At 41.1% G+C, this 23,200-nt stretch overlaps 2 protein-coding genes across 17 annotated transcripts; both read left to right on the plus strand.

The window, feature by feature from the left end:
* Nucleotides 1-2,972: 2,972 nt before the first annotated feature.
* Nucleotides 2,973-14,522, plus strand: LOC101475863 (granzyme K). 4 transcript variants are annotated; one of them, XM_076890501.1, is made up of 8 exons: nucleotides 2,973-3,037; nucleotides 3,539-4,059; nucleotides 5,976-6,193; nucleotides 10,906-11,050; nucleotides 11,242-11,380; nucleotides 12,708-12,846; nucleotides 13,266-13,529; nucleotides 13,619-14,522. In XM_076890501.1, the coding sequence occupies exons 4-8, from the start codon at nucleotides 10,987-10,989 to the stop codon at nucleotides 13,769-13,771; spliced, it is 759 nt and encodes a 252-aa protein (XP_076746616.1). In that variant the 5' UTR covers nucleotides 2,973-3,037; nucleotides 3,539-4,059; nucleotides 5,976-6,193; nucleotides 10,906-10,986; the 3' UTR covers nucleotides 13,772-14,522. The 4 variants fall into 4 exon arrangements, with proteins under 4 accessions (XP_076746616.1, XP_024656214.2, XP_076746617.1 ...); XM_024800446.2 differs by having other exon boundaries at nucleotides 5,976-6,064; XM_076890502.1 differs by having other exon boundaries at nucleotides 2,982-3,037; nucleotides 3,560-4,059.
* Nucleotides 14,523-16,564: 2,042 nt separating this feature from the next.
* On the plus strand, nucleotides 16,565-21,095 carry LOC101476156 (granzyme K). Of its 13 annotated transcripts, XM_076891312.1 has the most exons (8): nucleotides 17,055-17,226; nucleotides 17,651-17,733; nucleotides 17,842-17,929; nucleotides 18,405-18,477; nucleotides 18,636-18,777; nucleotides 19,678-19,816; nucleotides 20,072-20,341; nucleotides 20,438-21,095. In XM_076891312.1, exons 4-8 carry the CDS (start codon nucleotides 18,414-18,416, stop codon nucleotides 20,588-20,590), a joined length of 768 nt encoding a protein of 255 aa, XP_076747427.1. In that variant the 5' UTR covers nucleotides 17,055-17,226; nucleotides 17,651-17,733; nucleotides 17,842-17,929; nucleotides 18,405-18,413; the 3' UTR covers nucleotides 20,591-21,095. The 13 variants fall into 13 exon arrangements, with proteins under 13 accessions (XP_076747432.1, XP_076747427.1, XP_014263615.3 ...); XM_076891317.1 differs by lacking the exons at nucleotides 17,055-17,226; nucleotides 17,651-17,733 and adding an exon at nucleotides 16,565-16,581 and having other exon boundaries at nucleotides 17,874-17,929; XM_014408129.4 differs by having other exon boundaries at nucleotides 17,055-17,733; nucleotides 18,369-18,477.
* The last annotated feature ends 2,105 nt before the right edge of the window (nucleotides 21,096-23,200 follow it).

The following is a 23,200-nucleotide window of genomic DNA, read 5'->3' on the forward strand; positions in this document are numbered from 1 at the left end:
CTTAGATACCATATTTCTAAGCTTTTCAGGGCCGAGTACAATAACCTCAGTTTGATCTGAATTAAGAAGCAGAAAGTTAGCGGCCATCCAGGTCTTTATGTCTTTAAGACATTCCTGCAGTTTAACTCATTGGTGGATGGATTTGCTGTGTGCCATCATCCAATCACACGTCTGCTTACCTGCATCTTTTGCTCGTTTCTCCTCATTTTTCCTCTTTTTTTCTAAACTGAGCACCTGATGGCTTTGAACTTTTCTTGTCCATCTTCCATTGGTTTTAATTTTGCACTCCAGTACACAGCAAATCCAGCATGTCCAAATTAACACTGTCGGATTTGATTTCAACACTATTAAAGTGTCTATATGGGTCCACACCAGAGAGTGTTAATTTAACTTTTTGGAGAGTTGGTACGTTAACTCTGATTTAGTGTTAAACACCAAATCTGTCTGGAGTTGATAATTTAACACTTGGTGTTAAGAGTTTATATATTAACTCTCAAAGAGTATTTTAGTTTAACTACGTAAGAGTTATCTTCTAATTCATTCTAAAAAGCGGGAATTTTACTGTTCTGAACTTCTAGAAATTTCTTTTGGAAATAAACATTTGCTAAAAAGATGCAATGGTTTTTGAAAAACATTTATTCTGAACTGTGCACCACAATTTCAAAACATTTTCTGAAAGATGTAACAGTGTACATGTTCTCACTTTCATTAGAATTGTGTTTATCTAAAGGTCTGACATGGTAAATGCAAATAACAGCATTCTCATCACTTATTTCTTCAATACAATATGCATGTCCTTCATTCATCCCTTTGTGGAACTTCAACGCACTTCTGCTCTCCCCCATATTCCATCTTCACAAGCATATCCTGTGTGGAGATTGAATAAAAATTAGTTGACACTAATTAATGGCACAAATAATCCAGTAAACAATTGCAGCACAGTAAAAAAGAAAAAGGAATCCTCTTTGAGCCATTACTTGTGTAAAGTATTTTCCCAAAAGACAAGGACACAGGCAACAGGTAATACTGAACTAAATGTAAAACCTCAACCTTTTTCATTTTTACCTAAACCGTGTGCACAAAACTCTGGAGGGATCTATGCTAACGTAGAATCCAGTCAGGACGTCAGCTACTGCTGTTTGCTCAGTTTTTTTTTATTTTTTATGGGCGATCGTTTTCAGGCTTCAAGTAGCACCATTATACCAACATTTCACATTCTACACATTGTTTTAGGTGTATTTGACCAAAAGTTTGACTGAAAATTCACATGCAAGCTTTTTTTCAAGGCTGTGGTATTTGCCCGCAAACAATACCTTTCAGCTAGCTAAAACAGAATGTTATGCTATCACCGAGCAACATGGCTAATGCCTTTCACACAGCTTTGTCTCAACTCCAAAGAGCCACAGAAGTAAAAGCTCATAATAATAATTGAAACAATCTTTGAAAAAATGACTTACCAAGCATGGCAAACAACTCAAATATGTAGAGCAAAATGTTCTGAAACGGCTTCACTTCAGCTTCGATTGGAGCCGTGCTGGGGGCGGAGTCTGTGAATTTACTCTGTTGGTGTCATAGCCCCTGTAGGAGTTCAGAGTTAAGAGGTCAAGAGTTAATGTTTCCATTGTAACACCTCCAGATTTGACAGAGAAACACTCATTTTTAACACTCGATTTTAACTACTATCATTTTACACCTCAGAGTTACATTAAAAGAATGTGACTCTACTTAGAGTAAAATTAACTCTACTTTTGCAAGAAGACTATTAACACCAAAACCAAAACATTCAACACTTTTGAATTTGCTGTGTAGGAACACAAATCCCCCAACTCGAGGATCACCCCAACATAACCTAACACACCTACACCTTAGTTCACAGATTCACTTTGTCCAAGGTTTATTTCTGGGATTTCACACAACCCAGGATTCAAATCAGGAATACATGATGGGCTTGTATTTACAACATTATGAATGAAATGTGCTCTATTTGGAAGCAGCCGGCCCCTCCCCCTCCCCAAGCAGCAGGCGCAGCTCGCAAACGGAGGGCGCCCTTACTCCCAGCAAATGGGCGATAGAAAACCAATCGGTGCCTGCGACATTCCCAATATGCGCTGGCTGATGTCGGTATGAGTACGAGCTATTTTTTTTATTTTTATTTTTTGCCGATGCCCGTGATGCCGCCCCGGGCAACCGCCCGTGTCGCCCAAAAACCGCTATCAAAAACCGCTACTGGCCCATTAGTGAAACGTGGCATGCTTAAAGCGGACACAAACTGTTGCAGGATGCAAACCACAGGCTCAAAACCAGAGCCGGTAGCAGAATAAGCTGTCCGGCATTGGCAGAGAAGATTTGACAAGTTTTTCATTGGCACAAGCCAAATATTCTGCTGCTCAACCCACAAATGAACTTTCCTTACAAATGTGGCGCCATTTAAGGGGAAATAAACAGGCTTTCCAATGTTTTAATAGTTTTTGCCCTGAACCATTGCTATAACAAGACATTTATATATTCATGTTATCTGTGTCAAATATTAATATTTGTTTGATGATTTGTACGTTTCAGTACATCGCTGCAGCTACTGCTCACATTAACAACATGTTTCCTTCTTTTAAGCTGTTTCTGAGCTTAAGAAACCAGTGAAGCAAACAAGACAGCAACTGTCTCAAGTTAGGCAAAGAAAAAAAGTGGGAACAATTTGGGAAAGACTGTCAACGATATCGTTTTGCAAACTTTGGTGAAACCATATCAAAAACTGTCCTTTGTAAACATTAGGACATTTTGTCTTTTGTCATCATTTACTTCCACAAATCCTCTTTTATTTTTTTAAGCGGACTTCTTTTGTTCTAAATTCTTGACGGGTTTGGATGGGTGTGTCAGTTTATCTTACTCATCCAATGTCAGACCACGCCCCCTCAGCTCAGCACATAAAGCTGAGCATCACAGTGGGTTTCAGTGCATTCAGCGTCTGATCAAAGAGGGAAGAAGAAGAAGGGACATTAATCCATCCACAGTGGGTGCTGACAGCCGCCCACTGCACTGGGTAAGAATCTGAGGTCCTATTTTCCTCAATTTTAAAAATAATGCAGTATTTATTTTCAACAGACTATTATTCCTTCAGTAACTACCCAGAGGTCACTGCCCTCACCTGTGGTCACGAGCTCTGGGTAGTTACTGAAAGAATGAGATCAGGGCAGAGCAGCTTTCTGTAAACGGTGGCTGGCCTCTTCGTTAGAGAAAGAGAATATTACACACTGCTATAATTATACATGCAAATGTTGGCACACGACTTGACACATGTAGAATTTATTTCATATTATACTAATGACAAAATATACTAATACAGTGGGATGCAAAAGTTTGGGCAACCTTGTTAATAGACATTGTTTTCCTGTATAAATCGTTGGTTGTTACAATAAAAAAAAATGTCAGTTAAATATATCATACAGGAGACACACACAGTGATATTTGAGAAGTGAAAAGAAGTTTACTGGATTTACAGAAAGTGTGCAATAATTGTTTAAACAAACTCTGCTACTACCAGAGGTTGTCTGCACCACACCAGGGCCTGTGCTGCTAGCATAAACCAACTGAGCCTCAACCAGGGCCTGTGCTGTTTTCTGAGGCCATCTCACTGCACTGGGGCCTGTGCTGCCAGCTGGATCCATCGGCACCATCCCAGGACCTGTGCTGCTGGCTGAGGCCATCTGCACCGCACCAGGGCCTAGCTGGACCCATAGGCACCACACCAGGGCCTGTTCTGCTAGCATAAACCAACTGAGCCTCACCAGGGCCTGCACTGCCAGCTGGACCCATAGGCACCACCCCAGGGCCTGTACTGCTGGCTGGGGCCATCTGCACCGCACCAGGGCCTGTTCTGCTGTCTGGACCCATAGGCACCACACCAGGGCCTTTGCTGCTCGAAAAGCTTATCTGCAATACATCGGGCGCTGTGCTGTTGATTGAAGCCTTCTACACCACATTGGTGAATGTGCTAGCAGAAGCCCTCTGCTAGCAAGCCACCAGGACCTGAACTTTTGGCTGGAGCCTTACTTGCCATCCTAGGTTTGTGCAGCCTATTTAATTCAGCATCAACAATCATTGTGTTTTGGATAATGGCTTTTTTAATAACTTTACTTTGCTTATTGGCCGTGGGGGACTTTTGGACACTCAATTTTTCTAAGATGAGAACATTTAACAGTGACCCCATTCTGCGAGACATGGTTCCCAGATCTACATGCGTCACTGCTGCTATACATCCTGTACAATTTCCAATGTATTTGGAACAGGACACTAATCATTTTGAACTACAGAAAGATTTACCTCATCTTCAAAGCCTTCTTGCTTTGTACAATTACAAAATTAGTTACGAAAAATCCTGCTTTGTGTCAACATTTCACACGTCAAAATCAATAAGTACAAAGCAGAGACTTCTGATCGTCTTACTACTGCTCTTATCTGGTAATGTGCAACCTAACCCAGGCCCTGAGCTGCAATGTAGCCAGACACCATCTGAATTTAAATCCTCACCTGGGCTGAAGATAGTTCATCTTAATGTGCGCAGTTTGTTACCCAAGATGGATATGATCAAGATCTGGGTTCAATCAACAGATGCAGATATTGTCCTCATTTCTGAAACTTGGTTGTCTAAATATATATCTGATGAACATGTTAGCATGGCTGGCTACAATATCTATCGCACCGATAGGTTTAAGAAAGGTGGTGGTGTTGCTGCTTATGTTAAGTCAAAATTTGATGCTACAATAGTTCAATCAGAATCAATTTGCAAACAATTGGAATTTTTGGCTCTGAATGTGAATGTTGCAAAGGGTCTTTGCATAACAGTTGCTTGTTGCTATCGACCCCCTTCTGCCTCCACAGAAGCTCTGCGTTCTTTAAACCTCTTGCTGTCCAGACTAAATTATGGGGAGCTTGTTCTAGCTGGTGACTTTAACTGGGATTGGCTCAAAACTGTTTCAGATGATTTTAAATCTTTTTGTGATTCTATCAGTCTTACCCAGCTGGTCAATTTACCCACTCAGCCGAATCTCAAAAGCCCCGAAAAGTCTACCTTGATTGACTTGATTTTGAGAAATGTTCCTCGTAAATTTTCATCTTTGGGTGTCTTTTGTAACGACTTAAGTGACCACTGTGTTGTTGCTGCTATTAGAAATACTAAAGTGGCCAAGTCACAACATCGTATTATTTTTAAAAGAACTCTTAAACATTTTAATGAGCAAGCATTTTATCATGATTTGTCAAACTATGACTGGAAGAAAATAGGATTGATCCCTGATGTAGAATTAGCGTGGGCATTCTTTAAGGATGGGTTTGTGCAAATTGTGAATAAACATGCTCCATTAAGAAGATATAGGATAAAAGGTCGTGAAAACCCCTGGTTCTCCCAAGAGCTGGCAGATATCATTCATGAGCGTAACCTGGCTTGGGCCAAAGCGAGGAAAACAGGCTACCCCAGTGATTGGCTTCTTTTCAGACAACTAAGAAACAGATGTACTTCCTCTATTAAGAAAGCTAAAACAGAATATTATCTGTTTTAGCTTTTAGATAGTGGAAACCTGCAGTCAGCTGGGACTGAAGAAGTCACTTGGATTTTTTTTTTTTTTTTATGTTCACACAAAACTCCTGAAAGTTCATCCAGTCAGCTTCACAGTTTGCTCTAAACTGAAAACGAGGCTCTGAACATATTTATGGACAAATGTACATTTCTGAGCATGTTTTCTTGTTGGTTTCTTAGTCATTCCAAATGTCTCTGCTTGGAAACTGTCATGGTCCGGGTGAGTGGCATGCCTGTCTGCTGTGTTTCTGGTCTCCTGCCCTGGCGGAGACTGTAGATTGTAGTGGCAGTACTTAAGACCGGCAAGCACTCTTCGCCTGAACGTCTGCTAATCACCGTTAGTGTTTGGCCGCTTACGTTACTTGCTTTTGCTGGTACATGTATTCACTGTATTCTCTGTCTCCAGTTAAATCCACAGACAACGCTCGCAACCTGCCCACAACCAACTCAGTCAGATCGCTGGTCATTTCTGCTACTAACTCCACCACTTCCCAGGTAAGAGTCATCGCCACTCTATCTCATCTGCCTGCCTCTCTGATGCACCGTCAGGACCAATTTGGATTCATCACTCACTGACTCACCCGGACCTAGCCTCCTTCCCGACCAATCTCCACCTGCTGACAAGTAAGCCTGAACAAACACATTCTAGAAATCATTTCCACCTGTCTCAACGTAACTCCTCTCCTGTGACTGCAGAGGCCCAGTTGGCACTGGCCCTTGTTTCATAGTGTTCATAGTATCCCAGCACCTGCCACAGTGAGAGACGTCACTCAGTTAACATTATAGCAGTAATCATTCAGCCCTCTTCTCAGCCAAGTGCCAGATAGTGCCCACCATAGTAGTTCTAGTTCATAGCATGTATTCCTGCCCTCTCCTTTGCACATGATTTTCCCAGTCACTAGTCTTCTTGTGTAGTTATTCCCGCAGTGTCATTGTTTTCACTGAGTCACTATAGTACGTCACCTGTATATAGACACTTGTGTGTTTCTTCACTCACTCTAATATATTCTTGCCACGTACATCTTGTGTGTCTGTGTTGAATCGGTTTTGGGTCCATCTGCTCCAAATAGCTCACGCCGTGACAGAAACATCAAAACAAAAATATCTTTTATGATCTAATAAAACCAGACAGCAATGAAACAGGCTGCTGTCAATATTTCATTGTTTCTTCTACAACGCTTTCAAAATTTCATCTTCTTTGTGTTTTTATGGCATCATTAACATCTTTACTTTCATCACCCTCACTGTGGCACAGGCACTCAGTTTTTGGGCTTCACCACTAGGTGGGGCTATTTTCTATAATTTTGGGGTAATGTGTCGCTTGAACCCAGTTCACAGTAATACTGGTAAAACCAGAAAATTAATAATTAAAACGACAACAATGAAGATGTGAAAGGGAGGCCTGATTTACACCAACCTAAGAAGGGTTTAACCTTTAAAAAAGCCTCATTTGATACAAACCTCAAACCTTTAAAACAAAAATAATCACTTTGTCCAGTGTTACGTCATGATAATATTTTTTTGTTTGTTTGTTTTTTACACTGGGCTTAACAGAAGGATGTGATTGGCCACAGGTCCAATTTTGTTGCATTGTGGGAACAACTGAGTCTGAGGATCAGGACCTCAGCCTCCCTCTCATAAAACAAATAAGGCGCTCCAGGCTTTAATGTCATTTAAACATTCTGATAAAACTTTTGGTGAGCTGATAATTCATTTGGAAGACGTGGACTGAGATGGCTGATCCTGTCAGAGGATCCTACAGGAAGTAAAATAAAGAGAAAATAAACTGGCTTTAAATGTTTACTCCAGGCTCACATACTCCTAACACTCTGTGCCTCCATGCATCACATCTGAAGTGTTACTTCACTTGCTGACTTGTGTAACTTCACCACATGGTTTCAGGCCACAGCAGTATGCAGAGTCCAGTGAGAAAATATTTTGCAGCCAACCTGTTCAAGCCATGCTTAGAGAGAATCCTGTTAAATGCTAATTTCATTCATATGCTAAATTGAGAATTTGAAGTCATCAATGAATGTGGGCAAAACTATCTTGGCTTTATAATTTTGTCGGCTTTTTAAAAGTCTTACCCGTTTATCTGTTTTTTTTCCTCTCTCTCTCTCTCCCTTTGCTGACTTCATCGAGCTCCCACTCCTTCTAACGCTCTCGGTCTTTGTGCTGTCACTAAATGGTTCAATGTAGCAGTGAAACAGAATTTACAACCCAGTAAGGCTTCTTATAATAATAACATTATATCAATATTCTTTTTTTTTCTTGTTATTATTTATTTTATTTTATTTTCAGTTGTTACAGACGAGACAGACATGAGTGAGGGATCGGAAAGGGAGAGAGAAAGAGGAAGGAAAAGAAAAACAGAAGGGGAGAGAGAGAGGGGGGGGGGGGAGAAAAAAAATCTCCTGGATCAGCTGTTGAGAGAGAAAAAGACAAGAAAACAAGCAAAAAAAAACAGAGCAACATACTAAACACAACACCATCACATTAATCTAGCTAAGTGTAAACAGCAGTAAATACTAAATATTGAATGTTGTTGTGCAGCACGCAGGACCGACAGCGCACAATGTGCCTTGAAGTAGCAGCCAATAAAGGTGTAGTTTATGTCTATGAACAGTGAACACCCGTGTGCACACCTGTGTGGATCAGCGCGCTTGTATTCAAAAGGTTTCCCCATGTAATGGTCTGCTAGAGGGTGTAGAGAGCCATAGCCCCGCCCCCCAGGGCATGAAGCAGGCATGGAGGAGATCCAGGGCCCAGACATCCAGAGGCCCCAGAGTGCGAGAGCCCAATGAGGCCCACCGGAGGGGCATCCGTGCCACCCTCGTGGGAAGAGCTGAGGAGGCACACACAGACACAAACATGCATGCCCACCCTCATGCATACATTATATCAATATTCTAACTGAATATGTACAAATTTGATCCTGTGTGAATTAAAGAAAATCCCAAATAAATTCAACATTTTGCACCCTAACCCCCTTAGCCTTACATAGTTTTTAAATAATCACTGGACATATTTCCCACATAATTAATATGTCTTACTGTTCTTAGCCCAAGAAACCACTGAAGCAAACCAATATAATGAAACTGCCTGAAGCTGGCGACATATCTGTACATCTGTAAACCGTATTGTTTTGCAACCTTTTAGTGAAACGAACGTGTCAACAACAATTCTTTGTCAATATTAGGACTTGCAAAGAAAAGCGTCTGGACTTCTTTAAGTTGCTTGAAGATGTTTCACCTCTCATCCGAGAAGCTTCTTCAGTTCTAAGGTCAAATGGTGGAGAGTCCCAGATATAAACCTAGTGGGAGTGACCCCCCACAGAGGGACAAAAGGACCCCTGATGATCCTCTAATCACATGAGCCAAGGTGTGAAACTGGGTGTGGGTCCCAATCAGCCAGAGTTTCGGGTGAGTTCATTGTGAAACCTGGCCCCACCTTATCATGCGAATTCCTGAGGTCAGATGGCCCAGGATGTGAGTGGGCGTTAAGGCGTCTGGGAAGGATCTCAAAACTGGATTATAGATGGCAGAGAGTTGGTGTCGTAAACCCCGCCTCTGTTCAAAGATGGTCGCTCACAGTGGACATAGATGGCTTCTTTCAAACCATCTGTCCTCTCTGTCCAAAATGTGAACATTGGCATCCTCGAAAGAGTGACCTTTGTCCTTAAGATGCAGATGGACTGCTGAGTCTTGTCCTGTGGAGGTGGCTCTTCTGTGTTGTGCCATGCGCTTGTGAAGTGGCTGTTTGGTCTCTCCAATGTAGAGGTCTGAGCATTCCTCACTGCACTGTACAACAAACACCACATTGTTAAGTCTGTGTTTTGGCGTTTTGTTTTATCTGAGTGTATGGCTGGGTCTGAAGTACACTGGGATGTCGTGCTTGTTAGTTTTTTGGGTTTTTTTTTAAGCAACTTAAAGACGTCCAGACACTCCAAACCACATTCACTCAGGGCCTTCTTGATGTTCTTCTGCCTCCCTGGCTGCTGTGTCTGTGGGCATGATGTTCGCTCTGTGTTGTAGCGTCCTGATGACACCCAGTTTGTGCTCCAGTGGATGATGAGACAAACCTTAGATACTGATCTGTATGTGTAGGTTTATGGTACACGTCAGCTTGTAGATGTCCAGCTGGGAGAAATGTGGTTATCCCAGCTGGACTTTTGTCAAAGCTGGGAAGGCGCCAAAAGAAAGTTCCAGCTGATCCGGGAGAGAAGGACAACCGCTGCCCAAGTGGTTTCACACATGTACAAAGTCCATAAGTAGCATGTTGCAGTTTGAACACTGGTCTGTATTCTGTAAAGGTTCTTGTTCTTATAACTGTACTGGTTTTGGCTGAGAGGAGCGAGGCTGGTTGTGCTCTTCAAACTCCTCGAGAAAAAAACCTTAGTGTGTAAACTTGTGACTGTGCGACTTTTAAAGACACTAATAATGTACGTTGTATAATAATTCCACCCTGAAAAAGGAAAAGTTCAAAGAAATCATTTAAAGCTAATAATTGCCCATGCCTGTTGTCACCTTATATAATTATATATTATTTTGTTTTAACTCTTTCTGAGCTTAAGAAACCACCGAAGCAAAACAATTAAGCAAACCTGTCTGAAGGAAGGCAAAAGTGTATATTTAAATTATTGTATAGTTTTTATAATGTGCTATAAGCATGTGTGCACTTTTATAGAGCTGTTTCCAATTTCGTTAAACTGTGTATAATGACAATAAAGGCTTTCAATTTCAATGTCAATTTAAAAAGAACCGCAGCAGCATTTCTGTGGCAGCTCGATTGGGGAAAAACTGTCAGCGATATAGTTTTGCAACCTTTGGTGAAACTGTGTTGACAACGTCTGTAAATATTAGGACACTGCGTCTTTTGTCATCATTTACTTCCAGAAATGCTCTTTCATTTGTTTCAAGCTGTCTCCTTTTTATCCTTTTTTTTTCTCGAACACAGTTTGTAGAAACCTTTGAGGTATCATTTTCAGTGACACAGACCAAAAGAGCGAGAGGAGAACTGTTTTTAATGTCACTCTGTTGTTGCACATGAGTCACATGTTCGTGTTCATTTGTGTGTTCTTTTTTTGTTTTTGTTTTTTTTTGTTATATGTTGTGCTTGTTGTCACTTAAATGTAACTCAACATGACTGTAAATGAGATTCAGCCTCAAAGATTTCTTGGAGTAAATAACTCTGGGCTCACGAGACGGGGCTCTCTGCTATATTTTGTGGGCGTGGTTTAACTTGTGCTTGTTCATAGTATTGATACTATTTCATAATCAGAATAATAAAACACTTTGTGTGTGTGTGTGTCCATTTATCTTACCCACCATTTTCAGACCACGCCCCCTCAGCTCAGCACATAAAGCATCACAGTGGGTTTCAGTGCATTCAACAGATCAAAGGAGGAAGAAGAAGAAATGTCCTGCTGGAAGAATTTCAGTCTTCTCATCTCATGCGTGCTCCTCTTCATCATCCAGCCAGGTGAGTGATGTTTTCTATTGTAATTTAATTTATTTGTTGATAATTTAAATCTTCATGTAAACAAGCGTAACACAAAGTTCCTGATATTGTTCAGTGCTACAGAGCAGTTGGTGCAGTGTTTGTTTCACTCATCTGTTCTTCACTTCATCATCAGCTCATTTATGCGTCCTGATGTTTGGTTTCTGCTTCAGGTCGTGGTTCTGAGATTATCAATGGGAAAGAAGTCGAGCCACACTCACTGCCTTTCATGGCTCATGTGACAGGTGAATATTCCTGTGGAGGGACATTAATCCATCCACAGTGGGTCCTGACAGCTGCCCACTGCACTGGGTAAGAATCCCATGCTTTAAGGAGCCTCGAACTGTCTGGGGTCTGGATCTCCACCACGCCTACTTCATGTCCCTGGGGGCGGGGCTATGGTGCCCCATACCCACTCTTAGACAGTTACACGAAGAAACCTTATGAATACAAAACGTGCTCACAAACACACACTATCTTTGGTTGCTGCTGCCTCTAAATAATCGTGTGTTGTCGGTCTTGTGTAGCATTCAATATTTATTATTTACTGCTACATGATGACTCATGTTGGTTGTTTCTGTGTTTCTGCTGTGTCTCTCTTTCCTTTGTCTTTCCCGTCCCCGCTCCTCTCCATTCTGACTGTAATAACCTTAAAGTAAAAAAAGTAAATACTGAAGATCGAATGAACTATGACAATCAAGTGGACCAATATGACAAAAACTGTAATGATCCACTTGTGAAAGTCAGTCTGTTGGGCTTTTTTTGGCCTTCAGACAGTCATACTGATTGTTACAGTGCCAAACAGGACAGGCAAAAAAAAAAAGACATTTCTTATTCTTTAAATATTTATTATATTTGTTTTTAACAGACTGTGAAGAGAATATATTGTGACCTTCTTAAATTTCGATAGTTTAGAGCTTGGGATCACATGTCTGCACACTTTGATATACTGACTGTGTGAGGACATAAACATGATGTTGCTGGATTTATATTTATCGTAGCAAAACATAATGTCAGCAAACATTTTACTGATATGAGCAGTATAAACATCTTTGCAACTTTACATGACAGGAAAAAAACTAGAAAACAAGTAGACAGGTTTGCACTTTAACGAAACGACAACGTGATCACAGTCCAAAAAATGATGCTACACAAAATATGTTTGTAATTTAAATTAATAACATTCACAAACCCAAAGGACAGCTGTTTCTTAGAGAGTAGAGCTGATCCTCTTTGAAGGTGTTATGTATAACAGCTGCATCAGAGTTTTCCTCTCTCCTGTAGGCCAGAGGTGGAAGCTCCTCGAGGGCCGGTGTCCTGCAGGTTTTAGATCTCACCCTGGGTCAACACACCTGAATCAGATGATGAGTTCATTACCAGGCGTCTGGAGAACCTCGAGACATGTTGAGGAGGTCGTTTAGCCATTTGAATCAGCTGTGATGGATCAAGGACACATCTAAAACCTGCAGGACACCGGCCCTCGAGGCCTGGAGTCCGACACCCCTGTGCTATATATTAACACACATGCAATGAGACAATTATGATTATTGTTTTTGAACCTGAACTTTTAACTTTTAAAACATGTAAACAGTCATCGTGTGTGTGTGTGTGTGTGTGTGTGTGTGTGTGTGTGTTGCAGTATGAATAAGGCGACTTTGGGAGCACACTCTATCAAGAAACGGGAAGAAAATTCTAAACAGATCCGAGAGGTTGTGACACACGTTCCTCATCCCAGCTACACCAGTGTAGCTCTGGGCAACGACCTCATGTTGCTCAAGGTAAGGAGATGATTCACTGTCCAAAAGTAAGTAAAGAAAAAATGCAACATTTTCATATTAAATAAAGTATTTTCTCTTTAGACACATTCACACACATTTCAACAAATCACTGCAGATATTTCAGGAAAATATAAAAATAAATGAGTGAATGACTGATGGTGCAAAAGTTCAGCACAATGCTGCATATTTATGTATATATTAGTGCTGCCAGTGTTAATCTCAATAAAATGACGTTAACGCCAAAACTGCATTAAAGCGGCAAATCTCTAATACCTCGTTAACACGGATCGCCACGCGGGGTGGGTTAGCTCGTTAACGTGTTAGCCCCATCATTTTAACAAGATTAAATTAATTGACTTAATTAGATAATTAATAATAAGAATTAACTTAATTATATGTATACTTTTTTTTTCTTTTAGCTTAACAAACCAGCAAAGAAAACCGGGGCAGTCAAATGGCTCAAGTTACGCACAGCCAGAGACCCGGCAGCTGGCAGCACGTGTCTGGTGGCTGGATGGGGAATAACCGAAACAAAACGACCATCAGACGTCCTCAAGTCTGTCAATGTGACTGTGGTGGACAGACAGACGTGCAACTCTCGTGATTATTACGACCACGACCCTGTTATCACTGATGACATATGTGCTGGTTCAGATGGTACAAACGTCGCTGATACCTGTCAGGTACGTATGAAGATTACATGTATTTTTCCTTCTTTCCTTGCATTCAGCTCAACACCTGAAACACTGTCATGTGTTTGTTCTTGCTGCAGGGGGATTCAGGAGGCCCGCTGTTGTGCGATGGAGCGCTGGTTGGAGTCACTTCTTTTGGACGGGGTTGTGGTGTCATTGAAAAACCTGGAGTCTACTCGTTTGTCTCAAGGAAACAACTGAAGTGGATCAAGGAAACATTAAAGTCAGCTTAAATGTCATGAAAGCACAGGCGTCAGTCTCTACGAGCAAGAGGAGAATCTTTGATGCTTTCATGTTAAATCTCTCGGTGATGTCTCTGTAGACCATTATCCATTTTATCATTTCTCATTTTTTAGTTTCTGCTAGCTTGCTCACATTCTGCACATGTAGCGGTGCTGTCACGGTCAGTCGTTTCCACTGCAGGAACTGAAGGCGGGAACATTAACTGGACTGACCTGAACACGTTTTTTAGCCATTCAGTATTAAAAAAGGCACAGCCACTGTGATGGTTTATGGATTGCTGTTTTTCATTTTAGCTGTTGTAATTACACGTGTATACACAACCCTGTATAAGTGTGATGACCTCGCAACGATCACGACAGCTCCAAAAGCAAGCTTCACATTTCTACAGGGGAAAATGAGCTTTTTTACCCTGCAATTTACTGATTTGTGAAAAGATGTTATTTTCACTCAAATTTTAATTTGTAATTTCTCTTTTTCAATTATTTTTAATTATCACACATAATCCATGAACATAAAACAAAGTGAGTTTATTCAGTCTGTCAGTCATGGTTTGTCACCATCTCCTGTGTTAGAAACTAAAAATTGTGGCCAGAATGTTTTTATGCTGAATTTTTAAGCATAAATTCTTGTGTATTTTATTGCTCTTTGAATATTTGTGCTAAAAAAACAAAAACAAACAAACAATCCTAAAACAACAATTTGTCCTGACACATTTTCTATTCTTTCTACTTTCGAATAAAGCTCGTGGCTCTTTCTTTCATTCATGGTTCTTTCAAAGCGTCCTGTTTTTTGCAGTAACTCCTTTTGGCACCACATACTTCACTCTTTCACACTTTTCTTTTTTCGATTGTCACTTCTAACAACACGTGGCTGCAGTTTTGTCTCATACACAGCCACAACCTCGGGTCACAGTCGTTGATGCAGGGAGGTGTGATGAGCTGATGGAGCTCCGGTGTGTCTCAGCCTCACCTGCCAACGAGCCCAAACCAAACTCCTAAATCTTTCACATTATTTTGCAATGAGGAATTGTTTCAGTCCTCCATTTTTAGTGTTTTTTTATGACCACAAGCCACAGAGCAAGAAGTCCCCTGGCCTGGACCCTGAACACATCACTCACCACAAACATCCTTAAACAACACCCTGACATGATGTGTGTCAGTCTTTAGAGCACAGAATGAAAATGACAATCTAAGCTTAGTTTCACAGTGATACAGACACAAATGGTAAATGGCCTGTATTTGTATAGCGCTTTACTAGTCCCTAAGGACCCCAAAGCGCTTTACACATCCAGTCATCCACCCATTCACACACACATTCACACACTGGTGATGGCAGCTACATTGTAGCCACAGCCACCCTGGGGCGCACTGACAGAGGCGAGGCTGCCGGACACTGGCGCCACCGGGCCCTCTGACCACCACCAGTAGGCAACGGGTGAAGTGTCTTGCCCAAGGACACAACGACCAAGACTGTCCAAGCCGGGGCTCGAACCGGCAACCTTCCGATTACAAGGGGAACTCCCAACTCTTGAGCCACGATCGCACGACACGACACAAGGAGCGATCCAGTGTCCTGTAACTGTAACCTCTGAGGAGAACAAAAACAGAACGAGGACAATAACACTCGTGCAGAGCGACAATGACAGATCTGGCTTGTTGAGCAATAACCTGTTCGAGGCATTAAACTGTCCATCTGTTCTAACTGCATGATTGACCCTGCTTCTGAATGTGATCACTTTGCTGATAATGCTTTATGCATTTACTTTAGCCTGTTGTGTCATGGTGCACTGTGTGCAGGCAGAGTAGGAACCAAAGACAAATTAAATGAAGCCTCGTTGCTGTTACAGGAAATACAAAAACTCAGGCAAGGAGAAAACTGGACACACAGCCAGCTGAGATGATGCAACAAGGAACAGAGAAAACCGAGGACACAGCAGCTAACAAGACGATGACTAACAGGTGGGAAGACAACTGGAACTAATTACAGAGTAAAGAGACACAATGCACACAGGACGAGAGAAAAGAAACCAACACAGAGACCAGGACTAAGACACGTGACACTGACATGGAGACATGACGGACACAGACTGGACACAGAAAAGAACTGACATCATCAGGAACTAAGGACTAGTCCAGGGGTGGGCAACTCCAGGCCTCGAGGGCCGGTGTCCTGCAGGTCTTAGATGTGTCCTTGATCCAACACAGCTGATTTAAATGGTTAAATGACCTCCACAACATGTCATGAAGTTCTCCAGAGGCTGGTAATGAACTAATCATGTGATTCAGGTGTGTTGACCCAGGGTGAGATCTAAAGCCTGCAGGACACCGGCCCTGGACTAGACTATCATACTCAACACTAAATACCACAGAGTGAAAGTAAATCATCCAAAAGAATAAATAATACATTTAAAAAAATCAAACTTCTGGTCAAAGACCCAGGACCGCGACATGTTAGGTGATGTTATCATTATTCACAGCTTTCAGTTTTGTACACAGTCCAACCGGTTTGTTGTTTGTCACCTGTTTATGGGCCTTTATTTATCAGGCTGCAAACTTCCTGTTTGGGTCCCTTAGTCCCGCTGTAAGCTTCAGTCCAGGTTGCTAGGCAAAAGTTTAATGAAGGAGTCCCTCATGGCTGTTTGCATGTTCCAAACTTTAGAAGGAACGGCACTCTAACTCACATCCTGTCACATGAGCAGTTTTAACTTTAACACGGTCTAAATAGGACACAGGAAGACAAACAGTCCAGGATGATCTACAGCGACAAAACCAGCCTGCTACGTGCACACAGTCTGTTAGAGGTGACAGTGACACTAGGGATGGGTATCGTTTAGGTTTTGTCTGATACCGGTGCCAAACCGGTAATTTTGAAACGGTGCCGGTGCTTAAACGGTGCTCGAACCGATGCTTAAAGAATGGAGAACACACACTTTGTCCAAAACCCTCTCATGTTTAGCTTTTTTTGTCATGGTCCAGAGTCTGTGACTCCATGTTTATGTTTTAGTTTATTGTTATTCTGGGGTTTTGTACTGTCCTTTTTTCACGTTTCGTGTTCCTATGTTCTGTTGTTTGTGTGTGTCGTGTCATTACGTGTATGTGTTCCTGTCTTGTTCTGAAGGTCCTTTTCTTATGTGAGTGTGTTCAGCTTACGTTTCACCTGCCTCGTCAGTCATGATTTCACCCAGGTGTGCTTCCCTCCTGTCTCCCATCCCCTGATTACTGCTGTGTGTATTTAAGCCCTGTGTGTTCTCCTGCCTGTTGCTGGGTTGTCTCCCTCTGTCGTCTGTGTTCGTTCTGTGTCATCTACCTGCGTCTGCCTGCTTTGCCATTTCAGTTCTGTGTCGTGTTTTTTCTCCAGTTTAGGTTTTGCTTTGTTTCCGTCCACACCTTTGAATGAAATGGATGTTACTACACTGCCTTCCCAAGTGACTCCCAATCACATAAGAGTATGAGACAGTGGACCTTTTTTACTTAGGGGTGTACTCACTTTTGTTGCTGCCACCTTTGCTTGGTTTAGGCAATAATGGCTGTGTTTGAGTTATTTTGAGGTGACAGCAAATTTACACTGTTATACAAGCTGTACACTGACTACTTTACATTGTAGCAAAGTGTCACATCTTCAATGTTGTCCCATGAAAAATGTGAGGGGTGTACTCACTTTTGTGAGATACTGTATCCATCCATCTCTCTCACACACAGAGTCAGATTTTAATGTTTATGCCTTTAATTTAAGAACAACTTTATTTCATATTTGGTAAATTCTTTTATTACAGAGACTAAACTCACAATGTTTAAGCTTGAAGTGAGCTCATAGCAGACTCCAGCTGACTGCAGTTGTATTAAAAGCAGTGATGGTTTCTCTGAGTGAAGGTGAGCTGCTGGCAGGAACACAGTTTGTAGGAATACACCCGGAGCGTCTGCAGGGAGAAAAGGAGAAGTTAGAAGCTGCTGTGGTGCGTTTGAAGAGTCTTTGCTTGTAATCGGGTTCATAGAGAGACTGAGGAAGTGACATTTCTCCATTTCTGAATAATCACACCAACACTTGTCACCTTCTCACCAAGCTTATCGCTGATGATCTTGTTGTCTATCCCAGTGTACGTCTTCAGTCGTGTCCCTGATGTCCTTCGGTCTTACCCACGGTGATAGGAGGTGAGCATGGAGTGAATTGATTCAGTGGATCGGTGTGCTTCATACACTTAATGAGTAATCTGTAATCAGTTTCAGCAGAGGATCAAATAATTAGTGTGGCTGATCGAGGGAAATAGAGTTCAGTTATTGTATTCTGAAGTATTGGTCAGTAGTTTGTACGCTCTGTCCTTTCAGATCATTTACTTTCATAAATATTCTAATTAAAATGGGGCATTTAGAAACACTCATGAGTGTAACTGACAGTGTGGACACACACCCACTGAAACTGTGAGCTGTTGCTAGAAACATTCATACGTGTTGCTCAAAGTGTTGCACCAAGATTTGATGTGAGATAATGCACGATATAAAAAAGAGCTTAAGGTCATCACTTATGACCAGTCTGACCAGAGGCATTAGAACAACATCAGCACTCCTCAGTTTTGTGTGTAATTCATCACAGCGGGTTTCACTGCATTCAACATCTGATCTACCACAGCCAGGAAAAATGTTCTGCCTGAGGAGTTTCGGTCTTTTCCTCTCGTGCGTGCTCCTCTTCATCACACAGCCAGGTGAGTAACGTTTCTATTGGGCTTTAATGAAGGATTGTGTTATGTAAACAACAAAGAACACATTGCTGATATCTCGGTGCAGAGTGTTTTTCCACTCATCTGTTCTTGACTTGATCATGTGCTGATTTATGTTTTTGGATATTTTCTTTTTGTTTCAGGTCACGGTTCTGAGATCATTCAAGGGAAAGAAGTCGAGCCGCACTCGCTGCCTTTCATGGCTTATTTAAGAGGTAAACTGTCTTCGTGTGGAGGGACATTGATCCATCCACAGTGGGTGCTGACGGCTGCCCACTGCACTCGGTAGGAACATGAACTTTTAATTTTTTCTTATTTTTCTCTAAAAAATAAAATTACATTATTTATTTTTTACAGACCGTGTGAAACATTGTCTCCTTTGTTAATTGTGATAAATTGTAATGTCCATGCACTCACTCTACTAATACATACTGGTTTAGAGTGAGTGCATTAAAAATGACATTGCTATTACACAATGCTGCTTATCATTTTACTGCGAAGGTCAGTACAAACATTTGGGCCCGTTGCTATATCTACATGTCTTTCCTCATCTTATATTCTTGTTTTCTTACATTATAGACAGAAACCAAACAGGTGAATGTGTTTGTGGAAACCACTCAAAGTTTGTCTCCATGAAATGTGTGAAAGACAACAGCTTGAATGAAAACAGAGGCTTATCACATCATAAATGTATTTTAAAAAATAAATGTTTCTCTAATTCAGCTTTCATTACATTCACACATGAAGAAAATCTGCCTTTTAAATAGTAAAGCTGAACGTTTTAAGGTGTTCCAGCTGCTCCAGAGCTGGACCAAGAAAGTAGGAAGTAAAATCGATCCAGAGTCTTCAAAGGTCAAAACACACACGTTTCTATAATTTTACATGTCAAGCTGTTTAAGCCAAGAACTGTACAGATATTTACAACTCTTAAAACATTTTATATTATTGAATTCTTATTTTTTTCTTATTCTTGATTTATAATATTTTATATTGTTGAAGTTTGTATTTCAGCTGGAGGAAATACGATGCTACGATGTTGTTAAGTCTCTAATGATCATCAGAGACTTAGTAACAGCCATTACGCAGCCAGATGTATTAATATATACACTAATAGCATTAATATGATTATTCTTATAGAAACTCCTGATCTGTTAACCCTCTAAATGTGTAACTTTTCTTTGACAGTATGTATAAGGTGGTCCTGGGAGCGCACTCCATCAGGAAAACGGAAAAAGATTCAAAGCAGATCCGAGAGGTTGAGAAACTTTTTCCACATCCCAACTATACCCATGTAACCAAGGGCAACGACCTCATGTTGGTGAAGGTAAGGTGGTAAACTAATGCCCAAAAACAAGTCAAGTAAAAATGCAACAGGATTAATGCATTTGTTTTTACCTTACATGACGTATGTCTGTGTATGTCTACGTTTCAATAATACTGCACATATTTCCCATTTTCAAAGTAAAACATGCAAATAGATGACGGTTCAAGACTTTAGCACAGTGCTGCATAAATATAAGCTTTAAGACCAACTCTGTAAAGTTACTACATCAGTGTCACTCGGTGTTTCTTTTTTTAGCTTCAGGAACCAGTGACTCTCACCAGGGCAGTGAAGTGGCTCAAGTTTGGCAACACTGTGAGAGACCCGGCAGCTGGCAGCAGGTGTCTGGTGGCTGGATGGGGACGAACCGAAACAAAACGACCATCAGACGTCCTCAAGTCTGTCAATGTGACTGTGGTCGGCAGGCAGAAGTGCAACTCTCGTGATTATTACGACCACGACCCTGTTATCACTGATGACATGATATGTGCTGGTTCAGATGGTACAAACGTCGCTGATACCTGTCAGGTACGTATGAAGAATACATGTATTTTTCCTTGTTTGAAGTAAATGTTCATTCAGCTCAACACCTGAAACACTGTCATGTGTTTGTTCTTGCTGCAGGGGGATTCAGGAGGGCCGCTGTTGTGTGATGGAGCGCTGGTTGGAGTCACTTCTTTTGGACGGGGTTGTGGACACATTAAAAAACCTGGAGTCTACTCGTTTGTCTCAAGGAAACAACTAAAGTGGATCAAGAAGACAATGAAATCATTCTGAATGTCATGAAAGCACAGGCGTCAGGCTGCACGAGCAAGATGAGAACCTTTGATGGTTTATGGTAAATCTGTCAGTGCTGTGTCTGTAGACCATTCTGCATTTGATCATTTTAGTGTTTCTCTTACATTTCATTATATTTTAGCTTCTGCTTTGCAATAATTGCTACACACTCTGCGCATATACAGTATGATAGCAGCCCTCTGTTGGTTAGTCCATTACTGCCATTGAAGGAACTTAAAGCAGGCACAATGTGGCACAAACATTAACTGGACCCCAAACCATCGGGGGGGGGGGGTAAATCAGCTTCCTGAAACAAGCTGCAAATTCCTGCTGCAGGACTTATTTTCATTTTGCTCTCTTCAGAGAGATTCACCACCTCCTGTATTATATTCTTTCTTATTTTTGCACGCTTTCTCATTTGTTCATTTCTCGTTCCAATTATTTGTGCTTAAAAACCAACAATGATATTTCTCTAACTTTCTAATAAAGCTGAACGCATGAATAAAAAGACACATTTCCGTCCTCTTTCTTTCATTGTTTCAGAGGATCTCTGACATCCAGCACATCCATAAAGTCATGATTTCAGCATCTCCACCAACTCTGTGTCTTTGTTTATCTCATTATTATTCCAGCAGCCTTCTTTATTTAAAGTTTAGAACAGCATCGTTAATATTATTTATGATAAATGTGACCTCAGGTGTTAAAACAATATCAGCACATCTCATTTCCCATTGGTCTGTTTTTACTGTCTGACTGAGGGTGAGATCACATCCTGTGAGAAACTCTGAGTCGTTGAGTTTCAGAGCATTTCACACCTGATAAAGAAAAGAGAAGAAGAAATGATCTGCGTGAGAACAAGAAGGAAGTGTTTGCATGTGTGGTGTAATAAAGAGCTGCTAATCACCCTATAAACTGAAGTCTGACAGGTTTGCAGAGGAGCAGGACGCTGAGGATTAATATTAATGATATATTTCTGTTCTGTTCCTTCAGAACCAAAGTAACAAATTGCTTCACTGGACTGACCAAAAAATTAAAAACATGTGAAAATATATTAAATGAATAATAATAATAAAAACAGAAGGGAATAAAAAAAAAAACACAAAGCAAAAAATATCAAGACATAAAACATTCTACAAAAGCCAGACTGCTTAAGTAGTCCTGCACTGCCGGGACTGCGATCCCAAACTCCTGAGAAGGAAACAGTGGTAGCTGATACCGGAGACACATCTCAATGACATGAATGAGTCATAAGCAGGGCTGGGACAAAAAATCAGCCCAGGCATTTTATGATATACAATTTTTATTCGTTATCAAGAATAGCATAAAACATAACAACCAAACAGAAAAGAAAGAGAAAAAAAATTTACACATCCACACACACACACAAAACATGTTTTCACTCAATTATTTAAAGTTATTCCTCACGAAAGAACTGCTGCTATTTTAGGAGGAAATGAGGGTCTCTTTCTCAATGTTTGGTCCCCTTTGCTTTCTTATTTGCCAAATGTTTTGTCCCAACTGTTGAGGGGGGGTGGTTTAAGATGTTCTCAGTTAAATAGGAAGTAAGTGTAAAGGACAATTCATTCTTAGAGTTTATCTTTTTGTCTTTCTATATCTGTGGGTAATTGAGTGAAAATGTGTTTTGTGTGTGTGTGTGTGTGTGTGTGTGTGTGTGTGTGTGTGTGTGTGTGTGTGTGGATGTGTAATTTTTTTTCTCTCTTTCTTTTCTTTCTTTTCTGTTTGGTTGTCATGTTTTGTGCTACTCTTGATAACGAATAAAAATTGTATATCTAAAAAATACCAAAAAAAACCTCCATATATCTCGTTCTGGGTGTGGAGACTGCAGGGACAGACCCAAAGGGGTTAATAAAAGTTAATTTTCTTAAAAAAGCTAATCCAACAAAGCCTGTAGTAAGGGGTAATGGGACATAAAAGGTAACCAAAACTCAGATAGAAAGGTAGTTGTAGTCAACTACACTCGCCTGAAACCACAAGATTTAATTGAACGTAATCTCTGGCTGGACTGGGTGGCTCAAAATAGGGAACAGCATGTAGATGATTGTGTTGCCTGTGCCACAGCTAGGCCTCGTTTGTCCACTGAACCTGCGCCTCTGTATCCAGAGGATGAGTGGGGTTATAATTGTATGTTGAGGCTGACTAGAGAAGCTGTGTCCACAGGAGAGTGCACCACACTGTCAAGTTTATATCCACCAATTGACAAGCGCACACAGGTAGGATCATTTATACCCAAACAAAATAATTACACATGTTTTAAATTCTCAACGGACAGTGTGAAATACTCTCATGGGAAGGACCACAAATAATGGAAGTGACACAAACACCATAATAGGTAAATGGGCTAGAAGTGGTTGTATTATTACTGTGGACATCACACCCTTTGGGGAGTGTGGGGACATGTGCTATGGTGCGGTTAGAGGCACCAATGATGCCTATAGGGAGTAAGGTAAAAGCTATACCACAACATGACACGCGCACATTGATGTGTATGTGCCATGTTTGGTGACATGTGTTGTACTTTCATTCCCAACAACACTGCTCCAGATGGCTCTGTAACCAGGGCTCTGGAGGGTTTGAAAACGTTGTCCAAAA

Source organism: Maylandia zebra, linkage group LG12 (genome assembly GCF_041146795.1).
Source record: "Maylandia zebra isolate NMK-2024a linkage group LG12, Mzebra_GT3a, whole genome shotgun sequence".
Taxonomy (NCBI): domain Eukaryota; kingdom Metazoa; phylum Chordata; class Actinopteri; order Cichliformes; family Cichlidae; genus Maylandia; species Maylandia zebra.